General features: G+C 35.3%; 1 protein-coding gene across 3 annotated transcripts in view; it reads left to right on the forward strand.

Moving 5' to 3' along the window:
- The window catches only part of ZNF148 (zinc finger protein 148), a 44174-nt gene extending 24467 nt beyond the window's left edge, over positions 1-19707 (forward strand). For 2 of the 3 annotated variants that reach the window (XM_065671386.1, XM_065671385.1), the window contains exons 3-7: positions 140-265; positions 3269-3392; positions 4056-4139; positions 10151-10269; positions 10613-19707. In XM_065671386.1, coding sequence (XP_065527458.1) covers positions 140-265; positions 3269-3392; positions 4056-4139; positions 10151-10269; positions 10613-12205 — 2046 coding nt within the window. In that variant the 3' untranslated portion in view covers positions 12206-19707. The remainder of the gene's footprint in view (positions 1-139; positions 266-3268; positions 3393-4055; positions 4140-10150; positions 10270-10612) is intronic. The other variant, XM_065671387.1, reaches the window with a different exon arrangement.

Consider the following 19707-nt stretch of genomic DNA (forward strand, 5'->3'; position numbering starts at 1 on the left):
TTCTGACAGAATGAAGCCACGAGATTAATTCCCTTAGAAAAAGGTTTTCTGTTTCAGCAGTTTGTCATCTTCTAAAATTGAAAGATTGCTTTTCTGTAGTGAGAACCTTACCTGAAACTGGCACTTGGTATCTTAACAGATCAGTGTAAAGCAAGAAATTACCTTTACTGATGCATCTGAACAACAGAAACGAGACAAAAAACAAATACGAGAGCCAGTAGATTTGCAGAAAAAGAAGAAAAGAAAACAGCGTTCACCAGCAAAAGTAAGACATTGATTTGGCAAAACCAAGATTAAAAGAACCTGAAGATTTGGTTGACTATGACTAATTTCATTACTGAAGTAGTTAGGCTGGAAATTGTTTGTTTGCTCAGTAAAGATGCAGCTCTGAAGTTCACCAGAGACCCAAACCAAAACCTGATATAACAGTGTTTTTCTTTGAACTCTTTTTAGCAACATGAACCCTTGCCATATTTTAACATCTGTCTCTCCAGGCAGTTCTCTCTCCAAATAATTTTTTTTTAAATTATGAGTAGCTTTGTATACAGTTTATAAATCGTTACTCTGTATCTATCTAATAATAGTTGTGCTTTTCTGTGAGCCTGATAATTTTATATGCTTCATGCATAGTAGTGAAAAGATTTTAAAAAGAAATCTAAAATGGTAGTTTTGAAAATTCTAAAAAGTTTACTAATATATAAAAAATAACTTACCAGTAGGGATTATTCCTGTGGTCATAATCATCTTCATATATGTATTTCTTTATATCAAAAGATTCTTACCATAGCTGCTGGTTTGTTACTTCAAAATTTCTTTTGTAGATCCATTCATGAAGAGTATGTATCCCAGTATGTCTGAAAACAATTTTCTTCTATTGAGATGCACTTCAGATAAACCCAGAATCTTTTCACCTCATGAGGTAGCAGTGTTATATCTTCTAGTAATTCCCCAAATCAGTATTAATCTTCAGGCTTAAAATAGAGCATATACAGGCTGCTCTGATAGGCAAAAATCAGCTTTATATACTATCATGCAGCAGCATTAAAAGAAACTTACTCTGAAATCAATCCAGACTGTGTATCCATTGAAGGCAAACTCATCTGAACGCCAAGAAAAACACCCCGTGCTCGTTTTTGTTGGCCTAGGAGTGGGACCCCTCAGTCCTCCTCAAAGCATTGTCAAATGAGGTTGCATCTGTAGTATTCTTGGAAAGTTGAGACATTGTTTCAGATTGGGTGTGGAAGCAAGTTCCAAATCCTGTGCATGGCTTTGGTAGAAGAAGGAGATCTAGGTTGAGGTCGTCCACAGATCACTTCCATGGAAACATGGCAAGGTAGGAGAGGCATGTGTCTCTCTTTCTACAGACATGTACTTGCATGCTTCCTTTTTACCTCCCAGTCTGTCAGTGCTAGTCTTTTGAGATGACAAAAGATTGAAAGATAATCAGATGAATCATTAAACAGGTTCTTTTTCAGGCTCCCTTCCCCTTTTTTCAAAATTAGAGGAGTAAAAAGGCAGCAGGAAGCTGAAGGGCTGATGTAGGTGAGACCCTCCTGCAGTTTAAGCTAGCATTCCCAGAGTGGTGGGGTTGGTTTTCCATCCAAAGAGCAGCTGGGACTTTTACAAATGGAAGTCAATTAACATACTGAAACATCTTAAATTTTATATTTATGGAGTCATCATATCAAAAACTCATCAGCTTTTATCCTGTGTAGTTTTCCATGCACCCAGACACATGCTTACACACATACACACATGCATGCGCACACACATGCACACCACATACATACATAAAAGCTTTTTTGTTGCTTTTACTAGGAAAACTGCACTGACAAAGTTATCTTCCTTCATTTAAGAGGTGGTACAATGAATGGATGCAGGAGAAGAGCCCAGGGTTAGGATAACTCTGAAATTAAGTGTATTTTGTGCACAATTATTTAAAAATTTCAATATACAAGAAGCATTTTGTAACATGTATTTAAATTGATTTTACATAACCAGTCAATGTTTCATAAGCTGTACATTGTTACAGAGCAGTTTTTGTAATTGCCTGTATCTGTGACTTACTGGAGCTGTAACATACCAATCTTACAAACGTATGAACGTGCTTGTCCTTCAGAGTGAATGCACAAGAATTTGTTAGCTTGAGACTTTTGCTCTTGCTACGTTTTGATGCAGTAGAATTAAAATTTTAAGTAGATCCTATAGTATTTGCTACTATTGCAGAAATACTGTTTCAGTTATTGACTCTCCTTCTCATCACTGTCATTATCATAAAACCTAAACCATCGTAGCTAATCAAATTGAAAATGTGTTTCCCCCGCAGACTTTTATTTTTTTTTGTTAATAACAAGGGACTAAACTGTTTTATTTAAGGTTATTTAAGCTCTTTATAGTTTTGTTTCCAGTTAAGTAAGACTTTTGGAACTGTAATTTGTTTGCTGGTTTTCTTATTCTCTTGCCAGAGTTAGTAGAGAGTTTGGGGTTTGGATTTTTTGACAAATTAGAGAAATTTTGTGATGAGCTTTATTGAATAAGGTAGATATGGTTCAAGTTTTTAATTAGATATGAAAATAGAAGCTTTGTCTGACAGCAGAGCAGTGGGGGGTGGCAAGTTGAATTCGTCAAGGAGATGCTTCAGTATGTATATTGAGTGAGCAATATTTTATTGAGTGAAAAACCTGAAAGGGGAGAAGAATAATACTATTGTCTTGTTTGGCTTTGGGGTTTTGCTTTTTAAAATACAATTTTGCCTCTGGGACTGCTGGTATTATGTAGATATACATAATTCGTATGACTCTTCTGGAAAAGTTTTAATGCCTTATAGCAAACATTTACAGTTGTAATTTGAAAAAAAAAAGGATATAATGTTTTACTTTTCCTTTAAAACATGACCATCGGTGGTTCAGTGCCCAGAGGTGGTTTGGTTACTTTATGTCCTTTCCAACAGACGGACAAAGTAAACAGTAGCATATAAAGTAACCCAGCTGTGAATAGGGGAGCTCTAAGCTGATTTTCCATGAGCTGCTTTTGTCTCCGTCCTGTTGAAATATCTCTTTAATGCAAAATGAGGTACAAGTTGGATTGGACTGCAATTGGAAATGTATACTAAAATCCTAACACGTAGCTTTGTAGAAATTAGAATTGTTTTACCTGAAATACTTTAATTTTCTGCATCGAAAAAATTAATGTGTTTTTTTTTTTTTTGTAGTTAATAAGACATCTTTAGAGGGTAGTGTGAGAACAAATTTTACTCTTTTTAAAATAGATCCTTACAATAAATGAGGATGGATCACTTGGTCTGAAAACCCACAAATCTCATGTTTGTGAGCATTGCAATGCTGCCTTTAGAACCAACTACCATTTACAGAGACATGTCTTCATTCATACAGGTACTGCTTGACTTCAAATTTGTCTTTTCTACTATATAAAGAGTTGTTTACTTATGTTAACAATGTTTTCAGCTCTATGCGATTTTCAGTTTTAAGAGTGTAGCTAACTTGGCATCTAAGCTTAGAGATTCCATGCACCAAAGTGTCAAAAGAATACCAGAAACAAAAAATCAACATGTGTTTAATAAACTGAAGACCTAACTGTTTACAAGGTTTCTTTTCTTTCTTTATCAGAAAGTAAAGGGTTGACTTGTAGCCTAAGTGCCAATATTGACCCCTTTGTAAAATGTGTTCCGGCTGCTTATTTGCCTGATGAGGTATCTCTCTGGTTCGGAGAAGTGAAAAAGGTACTTACCATTATAACAGCTTGCCAGTATCCTGAATACAGTCTTATGCCAGCATCCTAATTGATCTTGTTCATAAGGAAATTACAGCCATTTCAGATCACACTTCCGTGCTAGTCTTAATTTGACTCTTAGGATCATGGAAGGAATTCTGCAGTTCTTATACTTAGTAAGACTAATGTTTTTTGGTACTAGAGTATTTTTTGAATTTGCTCAGATGCTGTTTTTTTAACAGACTTTTTAATATTCCTCAAAAGTAGTTATCAGAAACAACAGTGTGTAGTTATTAACTTATGGATGTGGCATTATATTGTTCAAGGTGAAAAACCATTTCAGTGCAGTCAGTGCGACATGCGTTTCATACAGAAGTACCTGCTACAGAGGCATGAGAAGATTCATACTGGTGAGTATAGTGCCTTGAGTATCTTTACTGGCGTGCTTAAAAACTGTTTCCCCACTCAGGCAAGGTTTCTGGTAATAAGTATGCAGCCTAAAACCCTGTTGTAGTTTGCTTTAACTTAACAGATGTTATAAAACTTTAAAAAAGAAATTAGTGTTGTGCTTTCAACTTGCTCCACTTTTCTTTGGCTATAAACTCCAGTAAGCAAATCTGAAAGTAGTATTCTGTAAAGAATCACGGAGTAACAAACCATGAAGTTTGTATGTTCGCAGAAGTCAAAGTTTGTTAAGCAGTTCTGTCTTTGTTGTATCAAGTTAATTCAGATAACGGGGACTTCCAAATTGCATTTCAGTAGATTTATTTCTTTATTTTGGAATTTGATGGAAAAGTGCCAGGACTAAAATGGCCAAAATGCCTAACCCCAGAGGTGTTGGTATCAGATTTACTTCTCGCCTTCTTTTTTTTTTTTGAAAGGTTTAATTCAGAACTGTTCTAAAAATAAGAGGCTTAGTTTAGAAATAGGCAGTATAGGTCAAATAAGGCCCAAAGTTTTAAGCCAAAAAGAGTTACAGTTTATACATGTTTATTTTTTTATCTTCTTGCACTGCACAAAACCACGTTCTTTAACAGGTTTGTCTTCATTGGGTTTTTGGCATTTTGGTGCATGGCCTTTCAATCCCTCTTTAAATATTTTGTAGTATGGTCCCTTTGGACTAGATGCCAGTTTCTCAGCCTCTTTTTCAGAAAAGCAGAGCTGGTGAATGTGCACAGTGTTTCTTGGCTGTAGCATTTATTTAAATGGATATGAAAGCTACTAACATGCAGTGCAGTGTGTGCATGTGTAAGAGTTGAGAGGGAGAAAAAACTCTGCAAGATGAATTTTCAGAGCAGTGTACAGGGAGTTACATGCACAAATGCCCTGTTGTTTATGGGATTTTTGTATCCTAGGTTGCCATGAGTCCAGACTAAGTAGGTTTCCTTCAGCCAGTCAGCCACAGAAGAGTCCTCCATTCTTCTGTCCAGTGTCTTTGTTCTGCTCCTAGTCTTTCCTCTGGCTCTGAATTGGTGAACCATGCTGCCTCCACTTTGTGTAGATACTATTCTTGAGAAGAATACTCATTCACTCTCTTCCATCTATCTGGCCAGCCCTCTCCCCTTTACCCTCCAAAAAAAGGCAAAAATTTAAGTACAGTCTCCATGTTTTTCAGATGATTTTTTTCTTTTTTTTTTTTTTTTTTTTTTGAATGAGGATTATTCCCTGTACGTGGCTTTGAAAATGAGAGTCTGGGTGATTCAGTTAATTAACACTTGACTGCAAATATTTTATAAACAGATTTAATTACTTTTTTAATTCAACTTCTAGCTCTAATGAGAATTTTGTGTTGATTGTAAGCTTTGAAGGGAGGGGGTGGTGGGATTGCAGTTTTTTTTTTCCTGGCTCTTACATATACTAGTCTCTGTTTAGCAGGGAAAGAGGTGCCATTTAACAAATTAACTATGTTGTTATCTGACTGTATTAGATAACTATGTTTTCCTCCTTTCCTCAGCATCCTGAGATATATTTGATTGTTTCTCAGGAAATTGAAGATTGTGCTTGTGTTTTAAATTGTTGAATTACAGGTGTTTTCTTAGGTGACACCTAGTAGGTGGTTAGGAGAAAATGTAAGACCCAGCTTCTACAAGTGGATAAAATGGTTTTGAAGTCCATTTAGCTAGCAAGTATTTAAATACTGCTTAATTTTTGGGTTTGCCTAGTTACAGTGTAGCTAATTGGCATTCTAGGTACCTGTCTGTGCTTTCAGTCTATGTGACAATATTCACTACTGGGGCTTAGCTGTTTCTGTAGCATTACTCTGTTGTTTAGGACTGCATTAATTTAACCCATCCAGAACAGCTGAGTTTTCAGCTTGTTTCTCTCACCAGAGGGTGAGCAGTGGGTCTGTGTTTCACTTTGATGGAAATAAAATGAAGCTCTCTTTGTATTATTTGTACTTATAAAGAAATATTCCTTATAAATTCAATACTGTTTTTTTTCTTTTAATTTAGCATTTTTATCTCTCTGTGTAACCACTTTTAATACCAACTTTTGCAGAGTCTTCAAAGCCCTGATAAAGAACAGGATGATTCTTACTCTTTTAAAGATGTTTATCAAATTTTCCAGTTTGTTTTAACTCCACTGAAGACAGTGGTAACGCTTAGAAGCCCCATTTTATGCCTCTTACAAGCCCTGAATTTACAGGTGCTCTAGCTAGTTCCAGTGTGATTTGAATTCGATTCTCCAGACTGCTCCTTCAAAGGAAATGTTATGAGGGAGTTAGGAAGCAATCAATGAACAGTCTTATTCTGTGTAAATAATTAAATAGTTGCATCTAAAAGCAGACATTGCATTAAGCCAAAATCCACTTACTAGAAATAATTGTATGTTGAGGAGGGCAGCAGCGCTAGAGCCCTGCTGCTAAACTTGTCGCTAATGATACAGAAAATTGCCATGTCAGTTGTAAGGGAGGGGAGAGTTGCTGGTACACAAATATTTTCATATTTTGAGTTTATTAGGCTCACAGATGCTGAATGGCTTTGGTTTTGGGTTTTTTTCTTTAAAGATGTCTGCTTTCTTTTTTCTTGGGGATGTGTCTATACACCTTACCCACTCATGCATTCATGCGTCCTAATTCTGTAACCCACCCTACTTCCCATTTTAAACACAAAAAATGAGATTACATTTAAAAAAGAATAAAGCAACACTGGGGTTAACGATTCAAGTGCCTCATTATTCAGTCATGCTGCTTTTTCGTTGCCTTCTTTGGTATTTTATAATTTGTATTTTCTCTGTTTAGATACTTAAAATGCCTGGGGGTTTATGATTGTTATAGCCTTCATACGTATGGTATTTGTACTAAACTTTATAAATAGTTCTATTGCTCAGTTTTAATAGATTTCCAATGAAGGCACAAAACATAGGCTGGTTTTGAGAATAATGCATATAATTCTTGTTTTGTATTTTTAAATTTTGACCTTTTTTCTACACCTGATTCTTTCCCACTCACCAACACGTTTCAGAAAAATATCTCCTAGGTTCTCACTGCATTACAGAAAGGTTGTTATTAATGATCTTTTCCATTTGCAGTAGATCCTCTTTGAAAAGTACAGCAAAGTTGCAGAAGGCATCTTAAGCTTCCGGCTTCTGCTAGAGAGAAATTATTATAGGAAGCATATCTGCATATTAATTTTTAATCTTTTCCTAACATTATCTTCTTTGTGAAGATTAAAGCAAAAATTAAGTATGGTATCAGTTTCACAAAGTGTTCTTAATCTTACTTCCAGAGCATTCTGGAATTCTACTGAAAAATACTATTTTCTGTGTTGTGCTGAAATTCAAGGGCTGAAATTCAAGGACAGTGTCCCCAGACTTTTCTTCCCCTTAAGGCGTGGCCAGCAGTGGTACCGCCATGTACTCTCGAAGACTCCAAAATAGTTGTTGTTGGTAATATACTACAATGAAAAAACTCAGAACCCCTGTTTGGCCCTATTTAAGCCTTGAAATGGGAATAGGTAGGTGGGAGAGTCTTCTGCCAGCAAATAGCCAGCTTGAGCAGACAAATGTTAAGGAACTCTGTGACCATTCATTTGCAGAAATGGGTATAAGGCTGAAGGTAAGTGCATTAATGAAGTGCTCTGCGTTTTCTTGGATAACAGGATAACTCCTTAGGGGGCAGTTCAAAGATAGAACAAAGCTGAGCTGTCTTGCTTCTCTGTCATGGTTTGGTTTCCCTAAGGCTCAGGAGAGTTTTCATCCCAAAGAACTGATCCTTTCTCTAAAAAAGAAAAGAAAGCCAAACCAAACAAAACCCCCAAAACAAATAAACCAAACAAACAAAAAACACCAAACCAACCTAAAATCTAAGATTTTAGCGTGAAAGCAAACTTCCAGGCAATGTAAGGAGGGTTGTTTATAGGGGCTTGCAGGGGCAATTTAAAAGAAACACGAAGTAGAATAGCCGTGCAAAGGGAAAGAAAACAGTAAGTAACAAGGATTAAGTAGTCATCTTTGAGAATGGAAGAGTTCCTGTGTATTAAACAAGAACAATGAAAACTAAACGTCTTGGCTCATCTTTAAAAATGAAGACAAGGACTGGACTTTGAAAAAACTGAGAAAAGTCTCAACAGGGCTGGTGGAAGTAAAGCACTAAAGTAGCAAAGGTGCATAGCAAATAAAGAGAACATGAAGAATGAAACTGGAGTTTGAATGTTAAGAAATAGGCCAGAGAGGAAGGTGTGTTTCTAGACAGTACATGAGAGGATTATATGGTAGGGCCTATAATTTATGAAGGGTGCTGAAAAAACCCCAGAATTTTACAGTAATTATTAATAAGAAATGGTAAAAATTAGTCTCTGACTAGATGTGAAAGAAGACTTAGGATGCTGAGGTTGTGAGCCTATGGAAAAAACTGATAGAAGCTGAGATTTTAGGAGAGGAGGTAATTTGATTTAGGAGAGAATAAATTGGAATAATTTAATCCAAGAAAGGGACTTGCTGAGAAGCCACATGGAGAGTTAAGAATTAATAATTGGAAATAGGGCATAGGCTTAAAAGGCAGAGATATAGAAATAGTTTGGAATTAAGAAGGTTGAAACTGGGCATTAATGATCTGACTAGAAGCAAATGTGTGAGTGATACAGATATTTTCCATTCTAGTTTCTGTAAATACCTTTATCTTATTTTAAGGTACCATATTTCCTTTTGTAGAAGGATGGCTGAATATCTCTATTCTAAATGGAAAATATGCACTCTAATGACACTGTAAATAATAAAATTTATCAACATTTTGTATTTATTATTAAAAATTTAATAAATAATTCCATAAAATAATTTTTAATAATAAAACTACCTCAGAAAAATATAGCATATTTGTGGATGCAAAAGATAGATTATGTATATCCCCGAACCCAGTGCAGTACAATATCAGAACAAAGAGGATGTTGAAAGATGCTGCCAAGACAATCCAGTTCAAAACTATTTCATAGTAAATATTAATGTTGTTCAGGAAGAGCTCTATTAAATAGTAGTGAACTTTTGTAAAAGCAAACCGAACTTTTCAATGCACTTGGTCTTTTTGAAGAGAAACCTAGAAAATGAAAATACTGGAGGGAAGATGTATGAAAAAAGGTTGTTTTTTTTTTTAAAAAGAGTTACTCCAGGTTCTGAAAGGGTCATTAAGGATCACTGCAGAGCTTCTTTGAGAGGAAAAATAAGGGGGAAACTGAAGATGAATTCAGGGCAATGAATATTGTGTGAACAATTATTTCGTAAAAATAAAAAAGGCAAAACATCCCAACCAAACAGAAAAGCCTGTAAGTATCTAAATGCCTGTTCAGCTACAGAGGTGCCTTGTTTTCAGCTTAATTTTTAAAATGTTTTAATTCATAATAAATAAATTTGGTTTCCAACCAAAATAGCTATTGTTAGAACAGTTATTTCAATACTACATACAGGTAAAGGAAAAATATGGAAAGTACAGAGCACGATACAGAAATGTTAAATTAAAAGCTTGGAAATGCATAATTCTTTTCTAGAAGGGATGGGTTTGAGTTAATGAGCTGGTGAGAGAATGGAGGTATTTTTATACAATCGGCTGCCCTAAAAAAAAACCATTATGCAGCAGCAGCAGTTCAGGAAAGCTGTCCTTGCAGTTCTTCGTTTGTGAGGTTTAAGACAGATATCTGCACCTACATTAGAAAGAGGGCGCAAGAATTTAGGTTTGAAGGTGGTGGCTGGCTTGGGGTGGTTTTTTCCAGTGTAAAAGCTTAAAGTAAGTTAGAGGCATTGACTACAGAGTGATGGGAAAATAGTGATATGAGCAAGCCTTATGTTGTTTTTCATAGCAACAGGCTAAATCTTCTTTATTATTTCTGATAGAGAATGTAATATTTGAGCTGGTAATTGTATGGAAGAAGATAGATTTTTTTTTATTTTTTTATTTTTTTTTAGATTAACATTGCTATGTGTTTTTTATTAGGTGAAAAGCCATTTCGTTGTGATGAATGTGGTATGAGGTTTATTCAGAAGTATCACATGGAAAGGCACAAAAGAACGCACAGTGGAGAGAAGCCTTACCAGTGTGAATATTGTTTGCAGGTAAGATGACTTAGTGAGATCTTTCACAATTGCAAAACAAAACACCAGCCAATTCCCAAGCAGTACAGATAGGATTTTCACCAGGTCTTGTAGTCATGTGCATGTGCAAATAAACGTATAACAAATGTTTTTTCTGTTGAGGTATGTGGTCTTGATGCACAGGTGGAGCAGAGTCACAACTGTCTGCTTAATTTTATTGATTACATACCGTTTTTTGACATGTTATTAGAAATCAGGAAAGTGGATGAATCATCAAGTAAATTAGTTAGAATGAAAAGTTTCTTTTCACCAGTATATTTCCTAAAAATTATAATAACTAATAAAATAAAATAATCTTTTGCAGTATTTCTCCAGGACTGATCGTGTGCTGAAACATAAACGTATGTGCCATGAAAACCGCGACAAGAAACCGAACAGAAGTGCCACCAAAGTTGGCTTCTTGCCATCAGAGGAAGATTCTGGTTTCTCTACGCCTATGAAAGACAGCTCCTTGCCAAAGAAGAAAAGGCAGAAAACAGAGAAAACAAAATCTGGGGATAAGGAAAGTGCAGATAAATTGGAACAGAAGAAGGACAAAAATGACTATTTGCCATTGTACTCTTCTAGTACTAAAGTAAAAGATGAATATATGGTAGCGGAATATGCTGTTGAGATGCCACATTCTTCGGTCAGTGGAACGCACTTAGAAGAAGCAAACTCTGGAGAAATACACCCACCTAAACTTGTTCTCAAAAAGGTTAACAGCAAGAGGAGTCTGAAACAGCCACTTGAGCAAAGTCAAACCATTTCACCCTTATCTACATATGAAGACAACAAGGTTTCAAAGTATGCCTTTGATCTTGTGGATAAGCAAAGTTTACTGGACTCTGAAGGTAATGCTGACATTGATCAAGTTGACACATTACAGGAAGGACCCAGTAAGCCTGTACACAGCAGCACTAATTATGATGATGCAATGCAGTTTTTAAAGAAAAAGAGATATCTACAAGCAGCTAGTAATAACAGTAGAGAATATGCCTTGAATGTAAGTACCATAGCATCTCAACCTTCAGTAACGCAGGCGGCTGTGGCCAGCGTCATTGATGAAACTGCTACAGCCTCAATATTAGACACACAGGCACTGAATGTTGAAATTAAAGGTAACCATGACAAAAATGTCATTCCAGATGAGGTACTGCAGACTCTGCTAGATCATTATTCACACAAGGCTAATGGACAACATGAGATATCTTTTAGTGTGGCTGACACTGAGGTGACTTCCAGTATATCAATCAATTCTTCTGAAGTATCTGAGGTCACCCAGTCTGAGACTGTTGGAACAAGCTCTCAAGCTTCCTCATCAGATAAAGCTAGTATGTTACAAGAATATTCAAAGTTTTTACAGCAAGCTTTGGACAGAACTAGCCAAAATGATGCCTATTTGAACAACCCAAGCCTTAATTTTGTGACTGATAACCAGACTCTTACAACCCAGCCAGCATTTCCTTCCATGGAGAAGGTCTACACGTCTATACCCGTCAATAGCTTTCGATCGGGAATGAACTCTCCATTAAGAACAACTCCAGACAAGTCTCATTTTGGACTAATTGTTGGCGATTCGCAGCACCCTTTTCCGTTTTCAGGTGATGAGGCAAATCATTCTTCTTCCTCCTCTACACAGGACTTCTTGGATCAAGTAACTTCTCAGAAGAAAGCGGAGGCACAGCCTGTTCATCAAGCATATCAAATTAGCTCCTTTGAGCAGCCCTTTAGAGCTCAGTACCATGGGGCAAGAGCTGGAATATCATCTCAGTTTAGCACTGCCAATGGACAGGTGAACCTTCGGGGACCAGGGACAAGTGCTGATTTCCCAGAATTTCCCTTGGTGAATGTAAACGATAGCAGAGCTGGGATGACTTCTTCACCTGATGCCACAACAGGCCAGACTTTTGGCTGAGAAACCTTTGTAAATAATACTGGCACTTTAGAACACATTTGTCAAAAGGGGGTTGCTCTGTATAAGATGGAGTTCTGTACAGCTTTTAAGAGCGCTATGTTAAAACAAAACTAAGCTGATATTAGCAAGACCAATAACTGCTTCCTTTTTTTTTTCTTACTTTATTTTGTTAGTCAGCAGTTGTTGAACTGCCTGATGTTGGTGCCCTTATCAAAAGCAGTTTATTATTCACTTGTTTGAATCCAGAAAATATTTTACCTTCTATGAAATTTTAAATAAATAAAATCCCCGGGTAAGACTTTCCCCCATGATTGTTTCCTTACTGGTTTCCTTCTATGCTTTGGGAGGACAGTTTATTGTCTGACACTATTCATATTGTCATTTCTAAGCTTGTCAGCATAGTCATTGCTCTTCAGCAGGGAATCAACATGTACTGAACACACAGAATAAACAATAAGGTTCAAAGTCAGGCAAATATGGCTTTAAAAGATGGCATTTTCTAAAGAAAGAATCGTTTGTCCATCTCTCTCAAAAATAATTGTAGACCATGTGCCCTTTTATTTATGCTTTGCATTACCTCGAGTTGCGTTTGGAGGAAAAATTGATTTCTGGTAGACTACTATTTAAAAGTCTGATTAATTTAAAATACTTTAAACACTTTTTTTAAAGCAAAATGCCTAACTGCTAAAGCCTTTACTTCATTCCTGAAGTAATGTGTATTTCTTTGTACAGCTGAATCTAGATGTAACTTTTTAATGACTTTTTCATACGCAGATATCAAGATTCTGAAGTTTTAGTTAAAATACTCTGTAGCTGACATTCCCAATTGCGTAATGCTTACACAAATTGTGTATTCCAGGATTTAAAAGCTTAGTTGTACCTTACCCTACATACTCATAACGATTAACACAGAGCACTTAGTCAACTTCATAGTTTTGATTTCTCAAACAATAAAACCATTTTTAGGTTTGATATGGTTGCATCATTTTCAACTCATACAGTAATTCTTTTCAGTATACCTGAGATTGGGTACTCTTAGCTTCCATAAAAAAACATTTTAATTCTCTTTCTAGAATGTTGACAATTCAGATAATTAAATTTATTGAAGTACCCCTGAAAGCTGAAGAAGTGGGCATTCAAATTCCCTGCCTTTTTAGTGTTTGCTTATTGAAAGTCATTACAATTTTACCAACCAGAACTGCTGAATAATGCTAGTGAACAGGATTTCTTTTTCCAGCATAGGCAAGTGATCAGAAGTTTTCGTTGCATTTCACCGTATAAATAAACTACCAAGTTTATCCCTGTACCATGAATATGTTTTTTTGAATAGTACTTTGTCTTGAAGTATACAGTATGGTACGATAAGTAGTTATGTGTGCATTTTTAAGGTGGTAATATTTGAGTAGCATAACTATTGTATAGTTTAAGTTAACAAGTTACAGATTTTGAACTGTATGTTCATTTTTTTGCACCTTCCCTAAAGGGACACTGTCTGGTAGTTTAAGGCAGTTTAAGCCTAATTTAGGCTGATTAACCAGGGAAAAACACACACACATGTGTATATATATATATAGGTATGTATGTATATGGTGGTTGTGTTTCTTTTTTAAATAGGATTGCATACATCCTTTTATAGCACTGTTGCTAGGTGGTATCTCTCAGATGAAACCATCAGCTAGGAGAAAAGACTGCGTCTCAAGGGGCTAAAATACATCCTTCTTTTAAGAACGGACTTTAGAAGATCATACAGCAGTTCCCACCTCTTCCCAGAGCAGTAGCAGCATTTTTCGTAATTTTCATTACTAGGAAACTCATCCGTCTCTTTTCCCTAACGGTTCACTGTTTCAGCGCTCTTTCAGTGCTTCCTTCACCTGGTACAGTTGAGGGAGAAAGTATGTTTATTATCCATAGCTTGCTTCTTATACTGACAAGAAATACAATTTATGTAAACTTCTTAATACTTTTGTATAACAAAACAGGTTCTGTTTTGAATCACTGATCCTGTGTATAATATAGGAAGGTGTTGCAGCATGCTATGACTTGCCAGTAATTTTGTCTGAGTATTTGGCCCTAAGTTATGAAGAATGAGCATCAAGGGAGAAAAGTAAATTTCTTACGGATTATTAATGATATGTGTAAAGAAATTTCTTTAAAAGATATTTTAAAACTGGTTCATGTCTCTCTGTTTTTCTTCCTTTATGGTCAGTTTTGGTTTTTGACTTTCCATTCTGTGTTGCACAGACACAATACATCTGGCCCCAATATCCCTGGAAGCCACCTCTTGTAATGCGTTTCGTTTTCAGTGTTTCATTTACATGACATCCTAGCTTGTGCTGCCTGAATAATACAGTGTTGGCATCATTGTTCTAATGACCTGTTGCTGCAAGTAGATGGCCATTAATAATAGTATTTTTAAAATACAACAAGCAGCAAAAGCTAAAAAAAAATAATAAAAATAGCTAGATGATTACTGCACTTCTCTGGCCCCATAGGAAGGTCAGAGGAACAAAACCTCCTTCTCCCTGAGGAGATTGACTCAGCTTTATTTTCAACAGTTACTACATTGATAGTATGCTGTGAGAAAGTGACTGAGGAGTAGGAAGGAGTAGTTCTCACTCCGTGCCGTCTTCACACTTGGGAATTACTTCTGGCGTGTGTGAGGGAACAAGCGCTCTTGGCTTCCAAGAGTGAAGGAACTTGCTCAGAACAATGTGGCGCTCACCTGGGGAACTGTTATTCTTTATGTCGCAGCTTATTCTCTAGCCTGCTGCTGAGCCATTACAGCTCTACTCGGTGCCTTAGTATAGGTGTTGAAGTCCCTGTCTAGCCCACAGGGACTGTCTTATAGGATTCTTCCATGTGTACAATTAAAGCGGTGGTGTGAGTAGTTAATCCACTGATACTTGAAGCTTTCTGTACTGCAGGAGATAACCAACTGTATACAGCAATGATTTCCCAAGCATATGCCCTCTTATTGTGAAATAAGTGTGTATGTAGTTCTGGGAGGTTTAACTATGTAGGCAGTTTTTGCTTGTTAATAATTACATTATTTAGTAACATTTTCCACTGCTGATGTTTTGCTGCTTTTAATCTGCTACAGAGTCACACTCTTCATTTTGATCTGGTCTGTGCTCATTTTTGTTAGTTTTCAGTGTATATCTGGGAAAAAGCAACTTGGTTTTTCTGTTTTTTCATAGACTGATACTGTTCAGTCAGTCCACATAAAGCTGGGGTGAGCATTTATATTCCACAAATCTAACAGCAGGCGCTCTTACTTAAAGGTCATGCAAGCACTGAGAGTGTGTGTGTGTGTGTGTGTGTGTGTGTGTGTGTGTAAGGTGGAATTTTTTGGGGATATCTCCTAGTGACAGAGCAATGATGATTTTAAACAGGAGGAAATTGATTACATTTATTACCGAACTATATGTGCAGTGCATATGTATATACACACACACAATAGACCATATTTTGGTCCTAAATTACTTGACAGTGTCCCTTTTAGCATGAACCCTTTGATATGTTTTACCATTAATATAACAGACAATGAAGGAATCGTAGTGGTATACTAATAGGCATTTACATTTTCTTCATTTGATTTGAGAATGAATTAATCATAAATTACAAGGTTTGGGGAGAAGGATTAACCATGTGTGTTACTGTATGTTGGTTTATGAATATCAACCGAAACAATTTAAATTGGATGATAAAAGAACTATGTTTATGATCTTGTGTCTCCTAGTGTTGTCTTTAGGAAAATGGTGTTTCAAGAAGAAAATAGGACAAGAAAGTATTCATGTGAAATGACGCTTGTATTATTTTTAGATTATACTTGTCAATTTTTTGGATGATGGGAGCTTTTCATTGTTAATTGAGAAGTACAGTAAAATCTTGCTAATTTGCTGACCGCTGATCAGAGCATCCAGTAGGTTTATACATCCCCAATGGTCTTTTCCCCACCTCTCTGCAATAGTCTAAAAAGTACTGTAGCGAGGTCTGATACTAGAAATACTGTATGACTTCACCCAAGTATACTACAGAATTTATACAAGTATACTGGGAGGTAGAAGAAGTATTGAAAACTAAATTACAGTTGTCAAAATAAATGAACAAAGTACATTTTATGATGTGACATCCTTGCTTTCATTGCCTGCTTCTTCACTATTTTCAGAATTATCATTTGTAAAGGGTTTCTCAGCCATTGCTGCAAATTATTGGGGTTCTACTGTAACTTTTGGAGTTTATTCTAAAGTATACAGTTCTCCTATGAAAAATTTCCACATGGACAGATACATTATATACCATGCTTGTTCAGAATATTTTTATAGTATTTGTATCATATGTAGTAACTATTTGAAATGAACCAGAATATTTGGATGAATTCACTCTGAATTTTGCAGCATTGGACTACTTTATGTATGTATATTTGCTAACAAATTTCTTGGCTTTGAGAGCTTTGATTTTTTTTTTATTCTCTGTTTGCTTGTTTTAATACCATTGCAACTCAGAGGGAAAAAACTAATACTCCTGGGAATCCGTGTGAAAATTTTAACGGGCAGAAATATGTTTGTGCAAGTCGGTACCAGTCCACGTGTGAACTTTCAAATTACATGGTCGGTACTGAAGCAAACGAATAACGTTACAGTTTCCTAGTGTTATTTTTTTTAGTAGAATGAAGCCTTGTAACTTTGAAAGTTCATTCAACTTACGATAATGCATGTTTATGTTAGGCATGTAATGCATTTAGCTAAAACTCACTTTGCAAAGGACAAGTACTAAGATACTAAGAAAGTGTTACTGCTAATGGAAAGATGTCTTTAAGTTAAAATTTAAGTTTTTGTCCAGTTTTAATTTGCTTTGTGTCAGGGAAATAAATTTATAGTTGCTTTTGCTCTACTTGGCATATAAAACCTTGTTTCCTTTAAAAAATTACATCTTCTGGTAGGAAACACAAACTGAGGCAAGAAAACATTTCTAAGAGTTGTTTCTTGCTTTCCTTAATCCAATGGATGGAAAGGTAATATTGTGTAAACAACATTATTTTATTTTTTTATGCAATATCATGCTGTAAATATGATTTATCAAATAAGGATGTACCTATGATTGAATCTTTGATTCTGCACAGCTAGAGTTTATATATAAATATAAATGTGTCTTGACAATCAAGGACTTATGTCAGTCTTCCTTTTTGACGTTTCTTATTGTTACGCATTCCATTTGTTTGACTTGAGTATTTGTATTGTCTGTAAAGTATGTAATGTTTTTATAGCTTGTTTGAAAACAAAACAAAAAAGCCTGTAAATACCTATGAACTGATCACAGTACCGCTCTGTTAGAAGGCATATGATGATGTACTGGTTGTAAGCAATAATACACAACAGTGCTAACTTTACGAGTAGCATAAGGATAAGTTCCAAAAATACCTTTGGGAGTTAATAGCCTTGTTTGAATTAATGAATATTCTTAATCATTTTTTTATAAATAAATTCAGATGTACTCCTGCTGGAGTATGTAACATTGTTTACATAGCACAATGTCAGTCACATAGGGGACAGTCTTTAGATCTGTGGCTTCATCCGTACACACTTTAAGAAATGAATGGCTTGTCTGCACCTCTGCAAGTTGAGGAAGACTGCAAAAGTTGAATAGCTGTGTCTCTAAAGGATGAGAGATACTATTCTGCTTCTGTGCCGATTCCTGACAATTCCTCCGCTTAAATCTGGAGTCTTTAAGTCCCGATACTGAACTGATGAGACTTTGGCCTCCAGTAGAAAGGAGTAGTTCTCTTCTTATTTGATATGCAGATAAACAGTCAACTTACAAGTCACGTCTTCATTTGAGTTGCGTATTTTTCAAATTACAAGCTATGAGATGGGTATATTCCAATAAATAATCTATATGTCAAACTTATAGTTTGAATTGAATAGATAACAGAATGTACAGGGCAGCATAACTATCTGAACAGTCATCACTGCTTTAGAACCCCCTACCCCCAATTTATAAATGTATATGACCTACATTTTATAGAAAAAAAAATGTTTTTAAATGCTAGTCATTTATATAATATGTGCTTTGAAGGATTTGCTAGTCCACTTCTGTCACTTTTAGTACACTGGTATCTTTTATATGTAATGTATGCTTTTTATTATTATTATTATTATTATTGTAGTAAAGCATTTCAGTAAGAGGAATTTTACAACAGTATGAGGGGTTGAAATTTTCATTGTCAGAAATTAATTATACTGGACTTTGTCTGTGTAATCTTGTCTTTTTTTTTAATGCTGTCTGGCAAGGAACTTGGTATTCAGTAAAGCAAGTGACCTCGTTTTATTTTGAAGGCATACTATGTAGTGCTGAGTTGGATCTGGAAATTGATGAATTTGAAGACAGAGAAATCAGTACAAAATCTAGTGTACAGAAGAAATTGTATTATGAAAACCTGATGATATATATAGTGGAACACTATTACAGTGCATTTCCTATATAGTGTTATTTTCCAGAAGTCCATATGCCTTCTTTGTATTTCAATTAATAAAAAAAAAATGCATATAGATAAAATTAGGATAATAGGTTTATTTCAATGACTATACAGTATTTCTTTATCCTACAACATCTTTTCCGTCCTTTTATTATCAAAGACCGTAGCCTCAATTCCATCAGTAAAAGTTTGTATATAGGTGAGAGATGGTTTTGTAGGAACCTGAAAAGTATGAATTTGTATATTTCTTATGTTCCTGACAGAAATCAGTATGTGAGTGTTTCTTTATTCCTGTGAAATGAGGAATTTCCTGATGTCGAGAGAGAGAGTGTGTGTGTTTGTGTGTGTGTGTGTATAGATACACGAAAGATGTTTGGGTCTCAAGGCAAAAATGATCCAAGTATAAAAGGATTTAATGTAGCTCAACGTGACTTGCATTTAATATGTAAAAGAAACATTTAAATTTCATAATTCAAAAAAGACAAAAATAGTTTTGCGGGAAACAAAACTATTTGGATAGCAGGCTTGACCAAATGAATTTTGGTTAAACTTGATATATTTTAAATGATTCTATTTCTGCCTTTATTTCTGCCCTAAAAGCAACTTAAAATATTTTGGGAGTTACTCTTCCTGTTCATTTGACTGTGAGTGTAATTTATATCATGGTTTACAAAATGTGGCATGAAGGATTGGATTGTTTTATCTGTATAATGCAATGAAAGATTGCTTTTTTCTTTTTTTTTTTTTTAACATAATCATGGTGAATGGTATTGTATTCTTAGGATTGATTTATTCATTAAGTGTCTTAATGAGTTTCATCACTTTTGACATTATTGTTTTCTTATGGGTAACTTAGTTTTGGGGGGTTTATAATACCTTTCTCTGTATTGTGATACTAAGGGAAGTTATGTTTTTGCTTTATTTTTAATTAAACTAATAGTTTGATAATTTATATTTGCAAATGATGCATTTTAAATGTGGTCACTTGCTGTTTGAAAAATAAAAATATAGAATACTGTTTTATGAA

Source organism: Lathamus discolor, chromosome 3 (genome assembly GCF_037157495.1).
Source record: "Lathamus discolor isolate bLatDis1 chromosome 3, bLatDis1.hap1, whole genome shotgun sequence".
Classification (NCBI taxonomy): Eukaryota; Metazoa; Chordata; class Aves; order Psittaciformes; family Psittacidae; genus Lathamus; species Lathamus discolor.